The sequence below is a fragment of the Leuciscus leuciscus genome (genome assembly GCF_965113295.1).
Source record: "Leuciscus leuciscus genome assembly, chromosome: 1".
NCBI classification, from domain to species: Eukaryota; Metazoa; Chordata; class Actinopteri; order Cypriniformes; family Leuciscidae; genus Leuciscus; species Leuciscus leuciscus.
Window position 1 is genome coordinate 28,605,059 of NC_138725.1, and position 20,437 is coordinate 28,625,495.

Sequence of the window (20,437 nt, forward strand, 5' to 3'; positions counted from 1 at the left end):
GCTATGATAAAAATAAAAACAGATTTGGAAAGGGCTTGATACCAGCTTCCATATGATATCAAAATCTGTAATAGGTAAAATTTCACCATGTGGTGGGTTTTCCCAGATCGCATCACATATATATAGGCTTATGGATATTTGATGGTGTTGGCATTTGATGTTTACTTTGCTTATTAGTTAAATCCATCCTTGTAGGCTACAATGAAACCATACAGAGTGAAGAATCATCACAAACTAATGTAGGCTGTCTAATGCAAAACTAATGTAATACAGTCCGCAATAATAACACTATCAGAAATGACTAGATTAAACTAGTTCTGTGTCTAAGATATAAATGTTTTGGGGACATTAAATATCACTTTTCTTTGCAACAATATATGAATGTATCTTTGTATTCTGAATTCCACTACCATTGTATGTGACCACTGTATTGTTCAAGAGACAACAAATAAAGAGAAAAGGAATGGCTGATACTGGCGTCTTTATTCCACGTGGAACACACAGCATGGCTGCGTTCGAAACCGCATACTTCCCTATATAGTAGGGAAAAGCAGTAGGCGAGCGAAAAAGTATGTACGAATCATAAAAGAGTAGGCGAGAATTACCAGGGTGACGTACTACTTCTCGTGAGATTCGGACGTACGCATACTAATAGTGCGTTATGCCTACTTTCCTAGTAAGCTCCGCCCCTTTTTAGCGCTGCGCTCTTTGTCTTTTGTCTTCCAGTCTGCATTTTCACAGTGATCTTGTGTATTAACCCATTTGTGCCCAAATTTTTCTGAATGATTTCATGCATATAATCCTGTTAATAATAGTGTCCTATGTGAACATGTTCTGCATTTATTTTCCCCAGGTTTTTTTTTTCTTTCTTGAAAATCATATTTGAATGTGCGGCAACTATAGTTGCCGGTGGGCAAATATGTTGTATGCACCCCTTCAATGTAAAATACGAATAGGAGGAGAACATTTGGCATTTATCTCAAAATAACTGCTTTCAACAGATCAATCTTTATTCATAAACAAATTTATTATGTATAAAAGTCGAAGAACATTTGATGCAGACCCAAAAAAACTGCATCTAGCTTATAATATCTTGAATATGAAAACACAACAAACAACAAATCCATTTGCCTTAACCATTGTGCGCTGTTCAGGGTCTTTTTGACCCACATTTCTAACTTTCATTCATGGGGATAACATGGATAATTTGACATGGTTTAGTGTAAGATTTTTGCCCATCTTTTGGAAAATGCTGTTTTAAAAGTAACAAATTATCACTTTAACCAGTAGATGGCTGCAGAGCACCACTATTTGCTATTTGCTTTTTGACTAAGTGAAAGACATCTTTTCACAAGTTTTTCCAGTTGTATTCATATCTACATATAATGAAATCACAATTATAATAATAAAAGTTACTTTTTGTCAAAGTTTAGGCACTTTTTGTACTGAAAAAAAAAATCTGTTTTTCAGTAATGTTATTATGATTAGAATCAAATGAATTTGATCAATGGACAAAATTCCACAGAAACAGAAACAACATAGAACACACATAGACAGAAATGAAGTGGCACACTTTAAATTTGTAGAATTATATGAAAAACAGATGTTTGAAATAAATTATAAACTCTAAAAACTCCAACTTTTCTCTTTGTAACATCCTGATCAGGTTTGATTCTAATCATAATGTAACATTATTGAAAAAATTATTTTTTTTCAGTACAAAACCTGCCAAACTTTGACAAAAAGTAACTTTTATTGTTATAATTGTGATTCCATTAAATGTAGATATGAATCTAACTGGAAAAACTTGTGAAAAGATGTCTTTTAGTTTGAAACTTTTAGTACTTTTAGAGCTCTGCAGCCATCTACTGATTAAAGTGATTTTTTTTTTTTTTTTTTTTTTACTTTTAAAACTGCATTTTCCAAGATGTGGCCAAAAATCTTACACTAAACCATGTCAAATTATACATGTTATGTCCATGAATGAAAGTTAGAAATGTGGGTATTTTATAAGGCAAATCTTTTATTAATTTTTTTTTTCTTTTTGGAGAATTTTTCTTTTCTTTTTTTGAACATTTTGTGGAGTAAAACTGTCCAAATGTAGAGTAAAAACATTAATAAACTGAGTAAAATTACATTTGTTTAAAATATATACTGTATATTGTTACAAAATTACATTTTGTTGCCTGGGGTCTCTCAGACCCCAAACAGCCTGACTGTAAACCACAAACGAACAGCGCACAAGGGTTAAAGTTGTGGAACATAGTGCAGAACAAAGTGCAGCCATAACAGGGCATTGTGTATCAAAAAGTTAAATGAAAATAAATAAATACAAATAAATAGAATGAAGAAAAACATATATCTATATAGAGATGTCATTTAAAGGGTTAAGTTATGTTTATGCACTAAACAAGACCAATAAACTTGATTTATTAACCTATTAACACAGTATACCTCATTTTCCCATGATATATGTACTTACAAGGCATTTGCCCACCGGCAACTATAGTTGCCGCTTGGACTTTTGACTAAGTATACAAAAAACTATAGATCTCTTGTAAGATTAGTTTTGTTTGGATGATTCTAGAGACCTTCATGATTATGTAGAAATATATATGTCAACAAAAAATACTTATTAGTAACATGAAAATGACCTTTCTTTGGGAGGGTTTGCCTTCGCCATGCTTCCTGGAAGTAGGGGTAGGAAGTTGACAGCCTCATGTGACAGGGAGGAAGTGAATACCTTTTTTTTTTTTTTCTTGAAATTCTTTATTTGGTTGTTTGCTTGCATGTCATTGAGAAATAAAACATGGACAACATCTAGAAAAATATTTACAAAAGGAAAATGACAACTATGCACTGCGGCAACTATAATGAACGGCTCGTTTTAAAATCTTGACGGTAAACTGACATTTGTTAAGACATCTGCTTTAAACACTACAATCCTCATGATAAGTTTTGTTAACTTTACATTGATTAAATCTACTTCAAAAGCTAATTACTCTTGGACAGTGATCTCATTGAAATATACAGAGCGAAGTTCAAAGACAATATTTTAAAGATGGCGGCGCCCTTGTTTCTCGGGCGCATAAAGTCTATATCCACCTTATTCTGCTCTAAACAATGTGCGCCGCCATGACGATGACTCTGATTGCCTACTTCCGGTTCGTAGCAATAGAACTACTACCTGTACTAGCAGTGAGAGAATGAGTTCAGGCTCCACATGTGCTGTTATTGGTTGTTTTAACAATTCAAAGAAGATAAAAAACTTTTTAGAAACTGAGGGCTTCGAGCACAAGATAAGGAGAGAATGCCCATGTCAGGCTCCGTATCAGTTACATTAAATGCCAGAGTAGATGTTTAGAGTGGTTAGCTGCGCTAAAACTGAAGCATCCACAGAAAAAGGTGTATGTCTGTTCACACCATTTTTTTTGATGACCTCACGGATGACCATCCCAACCCGGAATTATACCTTGGATATGACAGACCAGTGGTGAAGAAGAGACATAGGCTACAATTGTACGTGTCGAAGCGACAGGTAAGCCACTTTTAATGTTGAATTGTGTAGCTGGTTAGCGATAGCACCACTTCACAGCTAACCTAGTCAGTTAGCTTACAGTTACTTCCAGTTGTTTACATTTTCACAAGCTCCACCGGCCTGCTACAAAAATATTTGTGTTATCTGTGGGCAGTCTAACCTACATTTTTATGAACAATATATGCCCATTATGTCGCTGGATAAAGTAAATGTGTTAAAAACATGGCCATTAATGGTTTATGCCTTTGTCCATTGAATGTACTTTAGGTTTAGTGCTACACTGCAAAACAATGCTTTTTTGTATTTTTGTCTTGTTTCCAGTTCAAATATCAAACATTTCTTAAATCAAGATCCATTTACTAGATGAGTAAAATGACATAAGATATTAAGTCTTGTTTTTCTGGGGAAATAAATACAAATTTTTGCTTAAAACAAGTTTGAATTCTGTTTGAATTAGCATTATTTTTCGTACCCCATTGGCAGATAATTCAGCTTTTTCTAAGCAAAAACTCACTTCATTTTTATTAAATCCCCAGGAAAACAGGACATAATATCTTATGTCATTTTACCTAGTAAATGCATCTTGATTTAAAAATGTGTAGATATTTGGACTGGAAACAAGACAAAAATACTAAGTAAGAAAAGCATTTTTTGCAGCACTGAAGGCTATCGTAGAGCTAGCTGCTGTCGTTATGTGGGCCACGTTAGCATGAGCGAGGAAGAGCTTCCATCCACATGTATCATAAGCTTTTACTGTAATGTTGTCAGTGTGAGAAACATGGACAGAAACTGTAGAGTTTAACATGTAGCCCATGTGCTCTTTTTTTACAGCAACAGCAGAAGTGACAGACCAGGAGGATGAGGGCATACCTGAGGTGCCACAACCATCATACAGCACTATTTCCACCCAGTGGGCAGATCCATCGCTTTGGGACCACAACTATGGTGAACAGCAGGGTGTTGACGAGACGGCCAATGATGCCACAACACAAACTGAAGATTTCAGCTCCTCCATGCTTCAGAGTGATGCCGATTCGTTCCTCTACACTGGAGTCTCACTGGAAACCTTCAACTCTCTTGTTTCCACCTTAGATGGATTTGCTGAAAGGGCTTTTGTTTTGTCAGTGCGTGACCAGATACTAATGACACTGATAAAATTGAATTTAAATCGTGTGCTGGGTGACCTTGGTAGGCACAGTTTCATGTGTCTCAGAGTGTTGCCAGTAAGGTTATATCATTCTGGATTGATAAAATGGAGGAGGTCTTGCGCCCTCTGATTATCTGTCTTATAAACCATTAAGACCACTATGCCAACCACATTCAAGAAGTGTTTTCCAAACACCATGGCATTGACTGCAGCGAAAGTTTGTTACATCAGCAATCACAGTGACCATATAAATGCTTTTAAAGGGTTTCTATCTAATCAAATTTGATTCGAATTGAGACAGTAGTAGACCAAGTAAAACAAAGGGAATCTTATATACTTTCTATATAAATTACAAAAAATTCTGTACAAAATATGAGGTGCCAACCTGTATTTGCATTACTGTCTCAAAACTATTGTCCTAATAAATATTGCACCTTTATTTGAGTACAAATACAAAAAGTTGTCATTGTATCCATCAAATTACAGACACAAGTATAGTTTGCAATGTGCGTTTTGACTTTTGGCTCATTGACTTAATTTAGTCAAAAAGGATAATAATGCAGATATACTTAACAGCTGTTGATTTATTTATTTGTAGGAAACCAAAGTCCACCTATTGATTGTCCCAACAGTACTTAAAACAAAACATATGATTATAAAGAGTGTTTATATTACAGTAATGGATAGCTTGCATAGTATGTGATAAATGTTGTAAAACTTAAATAATCAAATTAGACGTAGTCTATTTTTTCATTTTCATATTTTTTTTCTCAGAAAACTGTTGTTGTTGATTGTTTGATTCAATATACAATGAGGTTTGTACAACTGCCATTTGATAACATTGCGTTTGTTTCAGTGAGTGATCTGAGGATTGTCCTGGTGGGGAAGAACGCATCAGAAACCAACAGAGTGGGAAACTTCATCGTGAATAAAAATGTGTTTGGAAAGAAAACGCCACAACCTGATGTAGAGACGTTCATTCAAATAGTGGAGAGGAGAAAAATCACAGTCCACACAACTCAACTGCTCAAATCAAATCTCTCAAAATCACAAATAAAACAGAAAGTATCAGTGTTGTCTTGTCCAGAACCTCATGTGATCATACTGGTGCTGCAGCATAAGGATTTTAATGAGAAAGATAGAGAAAGATTAACTTCTGTGTTGAACTACTTTGGTGAGCAGGCGATGAAGCGCACAATGATTCTGACTACTGATGATGAGACACTCACTGAACTAACATCTGAAGAAAATGAATTTATTCAAGAAATATCTACAGAATGTGGATGTCGTCTTCAACTTCAAAATACACAAGACTCTCAATTACTTCAAAAAGTGGATGAAATAAACTCTCGTAGTGAATTTAAAGAGACACAACAGAGCTCATCGGCGGATCAAGAACTCATCAGATCAGATTCAGTCAGACCGAAAGAGAGAGCGACAGGTTTTGATAACCAGAAATTTGGAAAATATGATAACCAAAAAGAGTTGACAAATGAAAATAGTTCTCAGAAACATGACAGTAAGTATTCTACTGTAACAAATACTATCAGAAATGTTTTTATAGATAAATGTAAAAAAAGTTGGTGATTTTTAATGCCAAAACTGGCAAAGTGTCTGTAAATAATCAATAATTGTCTATCATTAATAGGTAACTAAATATGCAAGAAGTAATGCAAGATAAATGAGTAGAAATACATTAACACTTCACTTATTAACTAATGTTAACAAAATATTCAACATTATTCACAGTACTAATTGTTTACAATAGTAATCAATATTATTTTTGATAATTAATAAATACTAAATGAGATTACCCAGTCAACAATTTAATCTTACAGTGATCTCACCATGTGAGAAGAGATATCTATCAGCTGATCAGAGCAATACCAGGGGCGTAGCCAGAATTTTAGTTTTTGGGGGTCCCATCTTTAAATGAGGGGGCAACATATATAGCCAGAATTTTATATATACAGTATATATACATATACATATAATATATATATATATATATATATATATATATATATATATATATATATATATATATATATATATATATATATATATGAAGAGTTCAGAAGCAAAAGCCTCTAAGCTTAACACCTAGAAACACCTATAAATAAAACATCTTAACACCTGCACACATTTAAAACAGCATATTTACTTCACCGTTTCAGCAGAACAGACATAACAGCCTACAACATAGCGGTGTTTATTACATTTTACATGAGTCTACAAGGGCGATTATAAAGTGTCAATGATGCCATCATACTCAGTTCAGAGAATACACCAATTCAAGTTTGAAAAACAGCATGGAAAGATTTCAAAGCAAATATACAGCATAAAATTACAGCATTTTTACTTCACTGTTTCAGCAGAAAAACAAAAGGGATTACCTTTTATGTTTCAAATATTTTTATTAGAGCACATATTCACATCGTTATATTATCATACACAAGGGTATAATGTATATCCACATAGAAATGTGTGCAGTTAGGACATATCACCTCTTTTTGTTTTTAGAACATACAACAATGGTAAAAGAAGAACAGAATCAACAGATATACAGAGTACAGAAAAAAAAAAAAAAAAAAATTATAATCCCTCTTTCCCACCCTACCCAGCCTTATCCTTCCGTCTAAATACTACTTTATTATTAGAGGGAAACAATAATTTCCACTGCCAGGTGTGAGATAGTGAATGAGAGGTGACCACACTTTTTCAAAGTGTGGGAGTTTATCCATAGGGATATATTTTATTCTCTCTTGTTAGTAAGATCACTAAGCCATATCTTTGTGGTGGGTGTTTCTTTATTTTTCCAATGCATGAGAAGTAGCTTCTTTGCGATGATGAGACTATAGGACAGCAGGGGCGTCTCACCGCTACACTCCTGTGATGAAATAGGCCGTTGTGGTTCTGTGTTCTGAGAAACCTCAGGTGCCGCTTCTCTCGCTGTCGCCTCATAGTAAGCCGAAGCAGACTCAGATGTAGAAGGCACATTTTCTCCTTCTCGCTCATCTTTTCGTGCTAAAAAAAAAAAAGCATAATTGTACTTTGCACACCTGCCATTGTCACTGCATATTAATGAACTCTCACTCGAAGATGACAGCATAGCAACATTAGCATTTTGATTGGTCAATCTATCATTCCTAACAAATCAAAAAAAAATGTTTAACCAATCAGAAATCTGAAATGTAAATGAGGGGGGCCTAGGCCCACCCATGCAACTTAGCAATACATGATGATTAGAAATATCATCATCATCAAGACGCTGACATCTGATCACATTTTCTCGAACTGTTTTTACAATAACAAACAGTTCCAGCAGCCAGAAAAAACACTAGCATTAAAACATCAAGAGTCCCAACTAAAGCAAATACTGATCTCCATAATGGTGACATCAAACTAAACTATTAATTTCAATAAATCATCATCATCTAAACCTGTTAATCTCAATAAGGATATTTCATATTTCATTTTCAACCAAAATTTGACATCTGAGTGATGTTGGAGTCCACGTCTAATAGCATTTCTAGCTGGGATGATTCACATTGTGGCCTTAACATGAGCACACAGTGAGTGCTGTGCGGTTACACTTTTAGCTCAGTGTGATCATACGGAGAGTCAACGTGTTGACTGGGTCATAGTAGTGGATGTTATTGCAGTTGCTGCAGATCGAGTGTTGTATATCAAAAATGTCACCCTGTGTGTGACATCACTGATGTTATAATACGGCGTGTCACACAACAGACTTCGTCAATTCTCTTTTCGCGGCGGAGCAGATCATCTCAATCATAGCCTGATGACTTAGTTGTCTGAGCTACGAGTAGTTCGTCCTCCACGGGCCGTTGCTTAGCATTTTCAATTCTCATTTTGATCGGAATGATATCTTAGCGGTAAGGAACACGTTGTGTGTGTATGCTTAAGATCGTGTAGCTGCCTTACCTCGAGCCAAGCTTGGTAGTGGACGAGATACAGCTCAAACACTAGCACATGGAGGCCCTGCTTTGAGCATCGCTCGGCAGCGACCCATCACAGTTGTTGCGTAATATATCAGCCTTCCCTTGAGCCACTCTCAATACTTAAATATCAATATTTCTAAACATTTGATAGATTTTCAAAGTATATTCATAAGTTATTTCTTAATAAACATTGAAAACATTCTCCAAGATATGTTTAAGGAATATTTTTTTCTTTACAATCCAACCCGATCTCACGGCAATTCGTAAGAATTTTACGAGGTGGCTAATTCGTAAGAATCCGTACGATTTTTCGTAACTTGAAAATATTTTACGAGTTGCCCAATTTGTATGAATTCGTACGAATGACCTACCCCCGACCCCGCCCCTAGACCTACCCATTAGGTTTAGACGATTCGTATGAATTAGCCACCTTTTACTCACTCGTACGAATTGGTCGTGAGATATCGTTGGCATATCTGAGTTTTGTTTTTTTAAGCAGTGAAATCTTTTCAGATTTCTATACAATTCTGAATTGGTCATAGGCTAGGCACACAATACTTATTAAATAAAATAAAAGAATACCAATTCACGCCTCATTAAAACACTGACATTATCCCACGTCTGTTGAATTTAGTTTACTTGTGCAACAGTCTAGTAAAATAAATTAATACATTATGAAATGAAAACAGAAATATGATATATTATTGCCTTTTCGTTACACAAATTTGAATTGGCTAAACTTTGCCCTTAACTCTTATTATTGACGAAATTATTAATGATATATGTTTTAAGCTTTTTTTAAGATCTACTTACACCTGCTCATTTTTTTGTTGCCCCTATTTTTGTTGCAGGAATAAGGAGGAGTGGAAGTGGAAGTGGTGATCGCCCTACCAGTATGTGAATCAATTTAGTATATCAACACATGAATGCATAATTGCAGTTGTTTTGGCTAATCCTTCAAAAAACTAACAAACATCCAAACCATCTTAGATTTGTAGGATGAAAAACATTTCAAAAGATACATTTAGGCCTAAATAATTAACTGAAAATATGACAGATAACAATTTAATTTATGGGTCTGTTTGTTATACAAAGCAAGCAAGGCAATCAAAGCAAGACTTATAATGTAAATGTATTACATTAAACGCATTTAAGAGTTCAAGACTTTGCTGTCTATGTGGTGGGTGAAAGGTTGTTTTATTATGTCTATGTATCAAACAAGCATAAACCCTAGAGACCCCAAACTCGGCAGGATGTTCCAATCATGCGCCACTACAATAAGGTGATTGGCGCAGAGGTGGCGCCAATCACCTGGATTTGCTAATTCAGACAGGAGAGAGAACTAATTAGTGAAATCAGCTGACTGAGTTTATGGGTGGAATAAACATATGGCAGGACTTTTACTCTTTGGCCCCTGGATTACCCACCTCTGGATTGCCGTTTTGGGTCATAACCCATAGGGCAGGGATAGGCAACGTCAGAGTTTAGCTCCAACCCTAATTAAACACACCTGGACAAGGCAATCAATGGTTTCAGGATTACTTCAGCAGCCATGTCACCCTGTAGCCCAAGACCGGTTGCCCACTGAAGCTAAGCAGGGCTGAGCCTGGTTAGTACCTGGATGGGAGACCTCCTGAGAAAACCAGGTTGCTGCTGGAAGAGGTGTTAGTGAGGCCAGCAGGGGGCGCTCACCCTGTGGTCTGTGTGGGTCCTAATGCCCCAGTGTAGTGATGGGGACACTATACTGTCAAAGAGCACCGTCCTTCGGATGAGACGTTAAACCGAGGTCCTGACTCTCTGTGGTCATTAAAAATCCCAGGATGTCTTTCGAAAGAGTAGGGGTGTAACCCCGGTGTCCTGGCCAAATTTGCCCCTTGGCCCCTGTCCATCATGGCCTCCTAATCATCCTCATATACTGATTGGCTTCATCACTGTCTCCTCTCCACCAGTAAGCTGGTGTGTGGTGAGCGTTCTGGCGCAATATGGCTGCCGTCGCATCATCCAAGTGGGTGCTGCACATTGGTGGTGGTTGAGGAGATTCCCCCCTTCTATGTAAAGCGCTTTGAGTGTCGAGAAAAGCGCTATATAAATGTAATGAATTATTACTAGATAGATACAGGCAGGTGAGTTTTTATCAGGGCTGAAGCTAAACTCTGCAGTACAGTGGTCCTCCAGGATCGAAGTTGCCCATTCCTGCCATAGCAGCTAGAAACAATTATTATTATTATTATTGTTTTAATCCTTTGGTCAAGCCCTACAAAATGCATATCTCTATAATCTTTTTCAGCCATTTTGAATTTCTGAAAAATCTACTTTTTCAAACTCCTCCTAGGCCATTGGCCCAATATTCACCCAATTAGCCACACAGCAGCTAGCGATGGTGCTGGCACAAATTTATCAAAATATTTTTTATTAATTGAAGCGTTGCAGTTATTAGTGAATTAAACAGCCTGTTGTTGCTCGTTTTCACAAATTTACCAATATCTCATGAATGCAACGTCAAACCTTAAAGCTTAATACAAAGGACTTTTTGAGGATGCACATCACGTTGTGTCAACATCTCACCTATAAGGGGCGCGACAACAGCCAATTCTATCAGCGATTTCAACTAAAAGATGAAGGCCGTGATATTATTTTCAGTTTCCATCACTTGAATGGAAACAAATGCATAGATCTAGTTAATTTGCATAACTATAGTGTACTGACAGGATAGTTTTATAATTAGTGTACATTGAAATATGTAAAATGCAAACAGATCATTAAATGTTTAGCTTTTAAACTATAAACCAGCCATTAAAGCTCCAGTCCGTAACTTTTTTGGGTTAAAAAATATCTAAAATAAATGTTTGAGAAAGTACATAACCAGCCAGTGTTCAAAACTCTCTGCTTGCCTTAGATCGATTCAAAACGGTAATCTTGTAATAATGTTTTTAATTCCAGTGGTACTGGTGGATTTCAGCGGGAAATTCGAGCATGTCTTTGCGTCATTACGTCACTTCTGTAAACTTAGAGAAGGAGTCTCGGGCCCTGTCCCAAATGGCACACTCCGGACTTGTGGACTTCCTCAGAGTCCACACTTTGGTGACGTCATGTAGTGCAGACCTATAGGGCCCTTGGCGCGAGTCCACGAGGGCGCATTGAGAGGTATTTTTGGGACAGACTCGCTCGGCATGCCGGAAATAACGGTCTGGTTGTTGTTGGACAGAAGAAATCACATTTTTGCGCTCCGACGTCTTATCTGCATGTCCACTACACAGCCTAATTTTACAGTTCTATATTTTGATATTGTGCATATCACCTGGGCATTAGACAATAGATAAATCATGCTTATTTAAATGATGTATACAGTTGTACATAATAATACATAATGTTCCATTTGAACTAAGATTACAATTTTAAAACATAATTTAAACATATTTTTTTCAATTTACAGGTTTCAATATTCATACTATGTTTACATAGCCTATGACTCAGTAAAGCCCTGCCATTCGGTTCTATTTATTTAATGAATCATAATGCGATCGTATTATTAAACACGCTATTATTATGTTTGAGACATCAACCACTGGTCGATGACCATAATGCTTGTATAAACTGTAGGTAACAACTGGTAAAATGTACATTTAGGTCATAAAAACAGTAATATTTTCTTCTCAGCCATGTCAACAATTATCCGTGAGTGAAATCTCCTCCCATCTGTTGTCTGATTGGCCTTTCGCAAGGATTCCTGGGTAGTTAAAGTGCGTGGAGCCTGCTTCTATGCGGGCTTCGTGGAAGACCGCTTCAAGGGTACAAAGGGGGCGCTGCTGAGCACACTTCAGAGCGGTAAAATGCTGAATGGGACGGCCTACGGACTCGTAGACTCAGCGAGCACGCGCAATTCAAGTCCACGAGACCGAAAGTCCGCATGAAGTGCGCCATTTGGGACAGGGCCTCGGACTCTCGGCTAGTAGGATATATTGCGTGTGAGGATGCTGGAGGTGGAGATGTATAGCCTTTTCTCACAGCACTTGATATAATTAAACTTATTAATAAAAATACTTGGTCATAATCCGCTCCGCGTCATGCCTAACAACGCCCATAGCTGTCCTATATCCACTGTAAAACACGGCTTCACGATCGCTGGGCTTATTGCTTTAATCTGTGATTGTGAAGGACAGTATCCACACCGGCGCGGTGATTGACAGCCGCACATTCTCCTCAATACATTGTGATCATCCGCGCTCTGCCGTGTCGCAGAGCGCGACTCACGTAAAGTTGATAATTACGCAAATAACTACAATTGCAGATTTCGAACAGAGATGTAAAGTGTTAAAATATGAGTGTTAAATTAACACTCAAGAGTGTTAAAGTTAATGAGATAATTAAGTGATTTATTTAGTGATGATTGAGCATTATTGAAGACACCTGATGTTAACAAGCAGAATCACTGAAGGAGAAAATCACAAATTGTAAGTTACCATTAAGGTGATGGGTGTTTGCTTTAGTTGGGCTCTAGACCATTATATGTTTACTTTGATATTTACTGTTGTTTGTCTGCTGTTATTGATTTATAACAGGTAAATGAACAAAGTAAAATGTGATCTGATAGTGTTGATTATGTTTTGACATAATCATGCTGTGATCTGAAAAATGAAAGCTATTGAGATAGTTTAGTTTAACTTGTTAGCAGCAATTTTGTGATTCTTCAGCCTATGATTATCAGTAGCCTACTTATAATTCAAAATATTTAATAAATATTGTTCTGATCAAAAGACATTCAGATAAATTCATTTAAAACACAGACATCAATAATCAGCCTGTGAATCTCAACAATGGTGACGAGCAGAATATTCAATTAGAAAAAGTAAATTACATGGACAATTCAGATCATAATTTATTCATACCGCAATGCATGATGGGAGCCATTAATGAGTTGTGATTGGTGGCAGTCACTGCAACATGCTTTATTATTGTCACCATTGTTGAGATTCACAGGCTGACTATTGATGTCCGTGTTTTAAATGAATTTATCTAAATGTCTTTAGATCAGAACAATGTTCATTAAATATTTTGAATTATAAGTAAAGTACTGATAATCATAGGCTGAAGAGTCACAAAACTGCTGCTAACAAGTTAAACCAAACAATACATTTCCTGTTTCAGATCACCGAATGATTATGTCACAACATCACTAACACTATAAGATAACATTTTACTTTGTTCATTTAACTGTTATAAATCAATAACAGCAGACAAACAACAGTAAATATTAAAGTAAACATATAATGGTCTAGAGCCCAACTACAGCAAACACCCATCACCTTAATGGTAACTTACAATTTGTGATTTTCTCCTTCAGTGATTCTGCTTGTTAACATCAGGTGTCTTCAATAATGCTCAATCATCACTAAATTAATCACTTAATTATCTCATAAGCCCTAAATGCCGCTCCATCTGAAAGCAGGTGATGGTGATTTACTACTAATCAAGGAACCGGCTTTACTGACGAGATGCGCATAACAATATCGTGCGATATATCGCCCAGCCCTAAGTAGAAATTAAATAAAATAAAAGCTCCTGAAGAACACACTATCCCTTACATACGGATGTAAATTTTAACCTGAAATGTTTATATTTATTAAACAAAAAGCTCATTAAAGTGTTTTGTCAAATACTATAAGTAGTCCATTTACAGTCACTATAATGTTGCAGATTGTAATGATATTTTATGTTCTTGTGTATTTTTGAAGACTGAGTCTAAACTGGCTCTTCTCCCTAACTTGCATTTCAGTGTCAATACAAGCATCTAGAAAAGCAGCTCTGAATCTGGTGTTGTGTGGAAGTGATGCGGTTCTCAAGGCCTCTGTATCGAAACATTTCAGGGAAGAAAAAACACTTTCCAGATCACCTCAGACTGAGTCCAGGTCTGTGATGGAGGCTAAGACCATAGATGGTCGTCTGATCAGACTGGTGGAGTTTCCAGCTGTCCATCAGCTCTCAGAAGAGAAGTTGAACAGTGCAGCTCTTAACTGTGTGTCTCTCTGTCATCCTGGAGTTCATGTTTTCCTCCTCATTGTTCCTGATGGTCCACTGACTGATGAAGACAAAGCAGACATAGAGAAGATCCAGAAAATATTTGACTCCAGTGAACACTTTATGGTGCTTTTCACTACACGGATCACTATTAACCAACCAGTGACAAACGTAATAAAATCCAGCCCAGAATCTCAGAGGTTAATCCGTCTCTGTGGAGGTCATTACAGAGTGATGGGGTTAAATGAGCCTGAAACCTCAAGACAGATCCCAGAACTACTGTATTATATAGAGAACATGAAGACTAAACCATATTCAGCTCAGATGTATGTGAAAGCTCAAGAGAACAGAGTCAGAAGTGAAACAGAGGAGAAATTTAAAGAAGAATTGAAGAGAATGGAGAGCAATATTGGAGAGTTTCAGTTGAGGGGTGAGTGTAAAACATTGATTATAAGATGTTCTTTCCAGTCAACACTTTGATCTCACCATGTGGTCACAACATGAGCAATGTGAGTCACAGTGAGCTAAAAGTGTAACTCACAGCGCTCTCACTGTGTGCTTACACTATGATCACAATATGAGCTCATCCCAGATAGAAATGTTATTGTTCTATAAATGTTTTGAGAGCATTATGTTTTGTTCTTGTAATGTTTTATTTAGCTAATTTTATTTGTGTTACCAGAATGTTCTCATAAAGTTAAGATAACACAATAACCACTGTCCAGTGTCCACATAAACAACCACAGCTATGTAAATCTGAAATAAAGGAGGGGCACACCAACTACTTACTTAACGCTGCTAACACCTAAGTATATTTCCCAGTGTGTTGTCACAAACAATAAAAAACAGAATTAAATGTTTATATCTTTATATAAGTGGTTTGCTTTCGGTAGATCAGAAATCATAAACAGAACAAAGCATGAATATAAAAAATGAAATATACGTTGAATTAAACTAGTACAGTAAGTCAAAAGGAATATAGCAATTCTGCAAAGTAAATCTTTAGACAAAAAAAATAATGAAATGACAATAACAATAACAATAACAATAAAGAATCTTATATGATCAGATCAGGGTTGTAGATTCCTTGGGCAAGTATGGCTCACTACAATGAAAGTCAATTGTCAATGATGTTTATGATGATGTCCCAGTTCCACAATGGCTAGCAACATTGACCTTCAAAAGTGCAAATAGTCCACAAAATTACGATCCACCGAGTAAAATCCGAGTAAAAACCGAGTAAAAAATTATACTCATGGTCGTTTATTAATCCATAAGGATTAATGGATGAAAACCTTCTCTTTCCGGCAAACCTCGATATCCAAAAGGTGGAGCTTTAGGGCGTTTTTCCACTGGGTTCGTTTGCTGCGGTCCGAACCCGAGTGCGCTAGTTCCCGGCGCCCCCCGCAGCGTTGGTCTGGTTTCACACTCAATTAGTATGGCAAGCCGTTTTAACATTTAATCATTTAAACCGACTACACAGTAAATTCCCCAGTGTTAAATTAACACTGCTCAGAGCACATATGGTCCCACTCTACATGGTGTTAAAGTAACACTGAAGCAGTGTTAAAGTTAATGAGATAACTAAGTGATTAATTTAGTGATGATTGAGCATTATTGAAGACACCTGATGTTAACAAGCAGAATCACTGAAGGAGAAAATCACAAATTGTAAGTTACCTTTATGGTGATGGGTGTTTGCTTTAGTTGGGCTATTGACCCTTACTGTATATTATTAACTTTAGACTTTGTTTGTCTGCTGTTATTGATTTATAACAGTCAAATGAACAAAGAAAAAGTGTGATCTGATAGTGTTGGTTATGTTTTGACATAATCATGCTGTGATCTGAAAAATGAAACTTATTGAGATAGTTTGGTTTAACTTGTTAGCACCAGCTTTGTGATTCTACAACATATGATTATCAGCATTTTTCTTATAATCCATTATATTTAATAAACATTGTTCTGATCAAAACACTTTCAAATGTATTTATTTAGAAACACAGATATCAATAATCAGCCTGTGAATCTCAACAATGGTGACAATAATAAAGTATGTTGCAGTGGCTGCCACCAATCACAACTCATTAATGGCTCCTATCATGCATTGCGGTATGAATAAATTATGATCTGAATTGTCTATGTAATTTACTTTTCCTAATTGAATATTCTGCTCGTCACCATTGTTGAGATGCATAGACTGAATCTTTATGTCTGTGTGTGCCTAAAAGAAAGATTTAAAAAAAAAAAAAAAAACTTTTAAGAAATCCTTTGTATTATATCTAAAATTCTGGATATTTATGCAGAATCACAGTTATGCTTTAACCAACAACATAAATCAAAAACAAAGTTCAAATGATGATTGTCATAACATAACCAACACCATCAGATCACTTTTTTTCTTTGTTCATCTAGCAGTTGTCAGTCAGATACAGCAGCCAAACAAAAATTAAAGTTAATAATTTAAGGGTCAAGAGCCCAACTAAAGCAAACACCCATCGCCATAACGGTGGCTTACAATTTGAGATTTTCTCCTTCAGTGATTCTGCTTGTTAACATCAGGTGTCTTCAATAATGCTCAATCATCACTCAATTGATCACTTAATTGTCTCATTAACTTTAACACTGCTTCAGTGTTACTTTAACACCATGTAGAGTGGGACCATATGTGCTCTGAGCAGTGTTGATTTAACACTGGGGAATTTACTGTGTAGTCTCTATTTTCATGATACTAGTACTTATTTTTTAGATACTAGTATCTATTCCATTAAGTACTAGTACTTATTCATTAGCTACTAGTGCTTATTCTTTAGGTACTAGTGCCTATTCTTTAGATACTAGTTCTTATTCTTTAGGTACTAGTACTTATTCAATAGATACTAGTACTTATTCATTAGATACTAGTACTTATTCATTAGATACTAGCACCTATTAAATAGATACTAGTACTTATTCATTAGATACTAGTACTTATTCATTAGATACTAGTTCTTATTTATTAGATACTAGTACTTCTTCATTAGTTACTAGTACTTATTATTAGATACTAGTACTTATTCATTAGATACTAGTACCTATTAAATAGATACTAGTACTTATTCATTAGATACTAGTACTTATTCCAATAGTGACTAGTAACTATTCTTTTGTTACTAGTAACAAATAATTTTTTTTTGCCATTGACTTCTATGGGGATCAGTCATTCAGATATCAACTATTCAGTTCTGACTAGTATTTATTCCAATTGTGACTAGTACATATATATTAGATACTAGTAGTTATTTATTAGATACTAGTACTTATTCATTAGATACTAGTACTTATTCATTAGATACTAGTACCTATTAAATAGATACTAGTACTTATTCATTAGATACTAGTACTTATTCATTAGATACTAGTTCTTATTTATTAGATACTAGTACTTATTAATTAGATACTAGTACTTATTCAATAGATACTAGTACTTATTCATTAGATACTAGTACTTATTCATTAGATACTAGTACCTATTAATTAGATACTAGTACTTATAAATTAGCTACTAGTACTTATTGAATAGATACTAGTAACTATTTATTAGATACTAGTATTTATTCCAAATGTTACTAGTAAGATTTTGGATTTTACTAGTAAGATTTTTAATTGAACTATCCAGTGGCCGTTCTGACTAGTCATAACATAAGACGAGTAAAAAAGCAGTTGTGACTAGTAAAATAAAAAATCTTACTAGTAACATTTGGAATAAATACTAGTATCTAATAAATAGGTACTAGTATCTAATGAATAAGTACTAGTAGCTAATTTATAAGTACTAGTATCTAATTAATAGGTACTAGTATCTAATGAATAAGTACTAGTATCTAATGAATAAGTACTAGTATCTATTGAATAAGTACTAGTATCTAATGAATAAGTACTAGTATCTATTTAATCGGTACTAGTATCTATTTAATAGGTACTAGTTTCTAATGACTTAGTACTAGTGTTTATTGAATACATACTAGTATCTAGTAATAGTTACTAGTATCTAAAAAATAAGTACTAGTACCTAATAAATAACTACTAGTATCTAATATATATGTACTAGTCACAATCGGAATACATACTAGTCAGAACTGAATAGTTGATATCTGAATGACAGATCCCCATAGAAGTCAATGGCATTTTTTTTTTTTGTTACTAGTAACAAAAGAATAGTTACTAGTCACTATTGGAATAAGTACTAGTATCTAATGAATAAGTACTAGTATCTATTTAATAGGTACTAGTATCTAATGAATAAGTACTAGTATCTATTTAATAGGTACTAGTATCTAATGAATAAGTAATAGTATCTATTTAATAGGTACTAGTATCTAATGAATAAGTACTAGTATCTAATAAGAAGTACTAGTAAATAATGAATAAGTACTAGTATCTAATAAATAAGAACTAGTATCTAATGAATAAGTACTAGTATCTAATGAATAAGTACTAGTATCTAAAGAATAGGCACTAGTACCTAAAGAATAGACACTAGTAGCTAATGAATAAGTACTACTTAATGGAATAGATACTAGTATCTAAAAAATAAGTACTAGTAGCATGAAAATAGAGACTAGTCAGTTTAAATGATTAAATGTTAAAACGGCTTGCCATACTATTAGTTGTATCGAACACAGGTGCGTTTGCAGTGATCTTACGTCATCGCAAACGCACACGGAAAACGCATGGAGACAACTACGTTTATGTTCATTACATGGTGTAATTCAGCACATATCCAGGGGACGCCGTGTTTCTGCTGCTCGCAGAAGATTTTTCACTGATGCGACAGTGATACGCATGCGCGGGATACTATACTTCCTGAACAAGCGCGCACCCGAGTCCGTGTTGCTTGCACATTAACGCGAACCGCGCCACGGTTCGGGAGCAACCGAGCTCAGACCACCTCCTCCAGGTAGTCTCGGGTTCGGTACTCTAGTGCGCACCCGGGTCCGATGACAGCGTTCACATTAGCGATTTTTCATGCAAACCGTGCCCCGGTCCGCACTAAACTGCCAGTGTGAAATAGGGCTGGGCGATTTAAATCGCGATATTGTTATGCGCATCTGGTCAGTAAAGTCGGTTCCTTGATTAGTAGTAAATCACCATCACCTGCTTTCAGATGGAGCGGCATTTAGGGCTTATGAGATAATTAAGTGATTAATTTAGTGATGATTGAGCATTATTGAAGACACCTGATGTTAACAAGCAGAATCACTGAAGGAGAAAATCACAAATTGTAAGTTACCATTAAGGGGATGGGTGTTTGCTTTAGTTGGGCTCTAGACCATTATATGTTTACTTTAATATTTACTGTTGTTTGTCTGCTGTTATTGATTTATAACAGTTAAATTAACAAAGTAAAATGTTATCTTATAGTGTTGGTTATGCTTTGACATAATCATGCTGTGATCTGAAAAAGGAAACTTATTGAGTAGTTTGGTTTAACTTGTTAGCAGCAGTTTTGTGATTATTCAGCCTACGATTATCAGTACTTTACTTATAATTCAAAATATTTAATAAACATTGTTCTGATGAAAACACATTCAGATAAATTAATTTAAAACACAGAGATCAATAATCAGCCTGTGAATCTCAACAATGGTGACAATAATAAAGCATGTTGCAGTGGCTGCCACCAATCACAACTCATTAATGGCTCCCATCATGCATTGCGGTATGAATAAATTATGATCTGAATTGTCTATGCAATTTACTTTTCCTAATTGAATATTCTTCTCCTCACCATTG

At 35.5% G+C, this 20,437-nt stretch overlaps 1 protein-coding gene and 1 long non-coding RNA gene across 2 annotated transcripts in view; one reads left to right on the top strand and one right to left on the bottom strand.

The window, feature by feature from the left end:
* The window catches only part of LOC309498394 (GTPase IMAP family member 8-like), a 31,123-nt gene that overhangs the window by 7,888 nt on the left and 2,798 nt on the right, over positions 1 to 20,437 (top strand). Inside the window, exons 3-5 of the mRNA XM_082169104.1 lie at positions 5,542 to 6,204; positions 9,499 to 9,540; positions 14,421 to 15,092. Coding sequence (XP_082025230.1) covers positions 5,542 to 6,204; positions 9,499 to 9,540; positions 14,421 to 15,092 — 1,377 coding nt within the window. The remainder of the gene's footprint in view (positions 1 to 5,541; positions 6,205 to 9,498; positions 9,541 to 14,420; positions 15,093 to 20,437) is intronic.
* Positions 1,882 to 5,002, bottom strand: LOC309503776. The gene is made up of 2 exons (XR_014207850.1): positions 2,546 to 5,002; positions 1,882 to 2,454 (listed from the first exon to the last, which is right to left on the bottom strand). It is a non-coding gene; the product is annotated as an uncharacterized lncRNA (long non-coding RNA).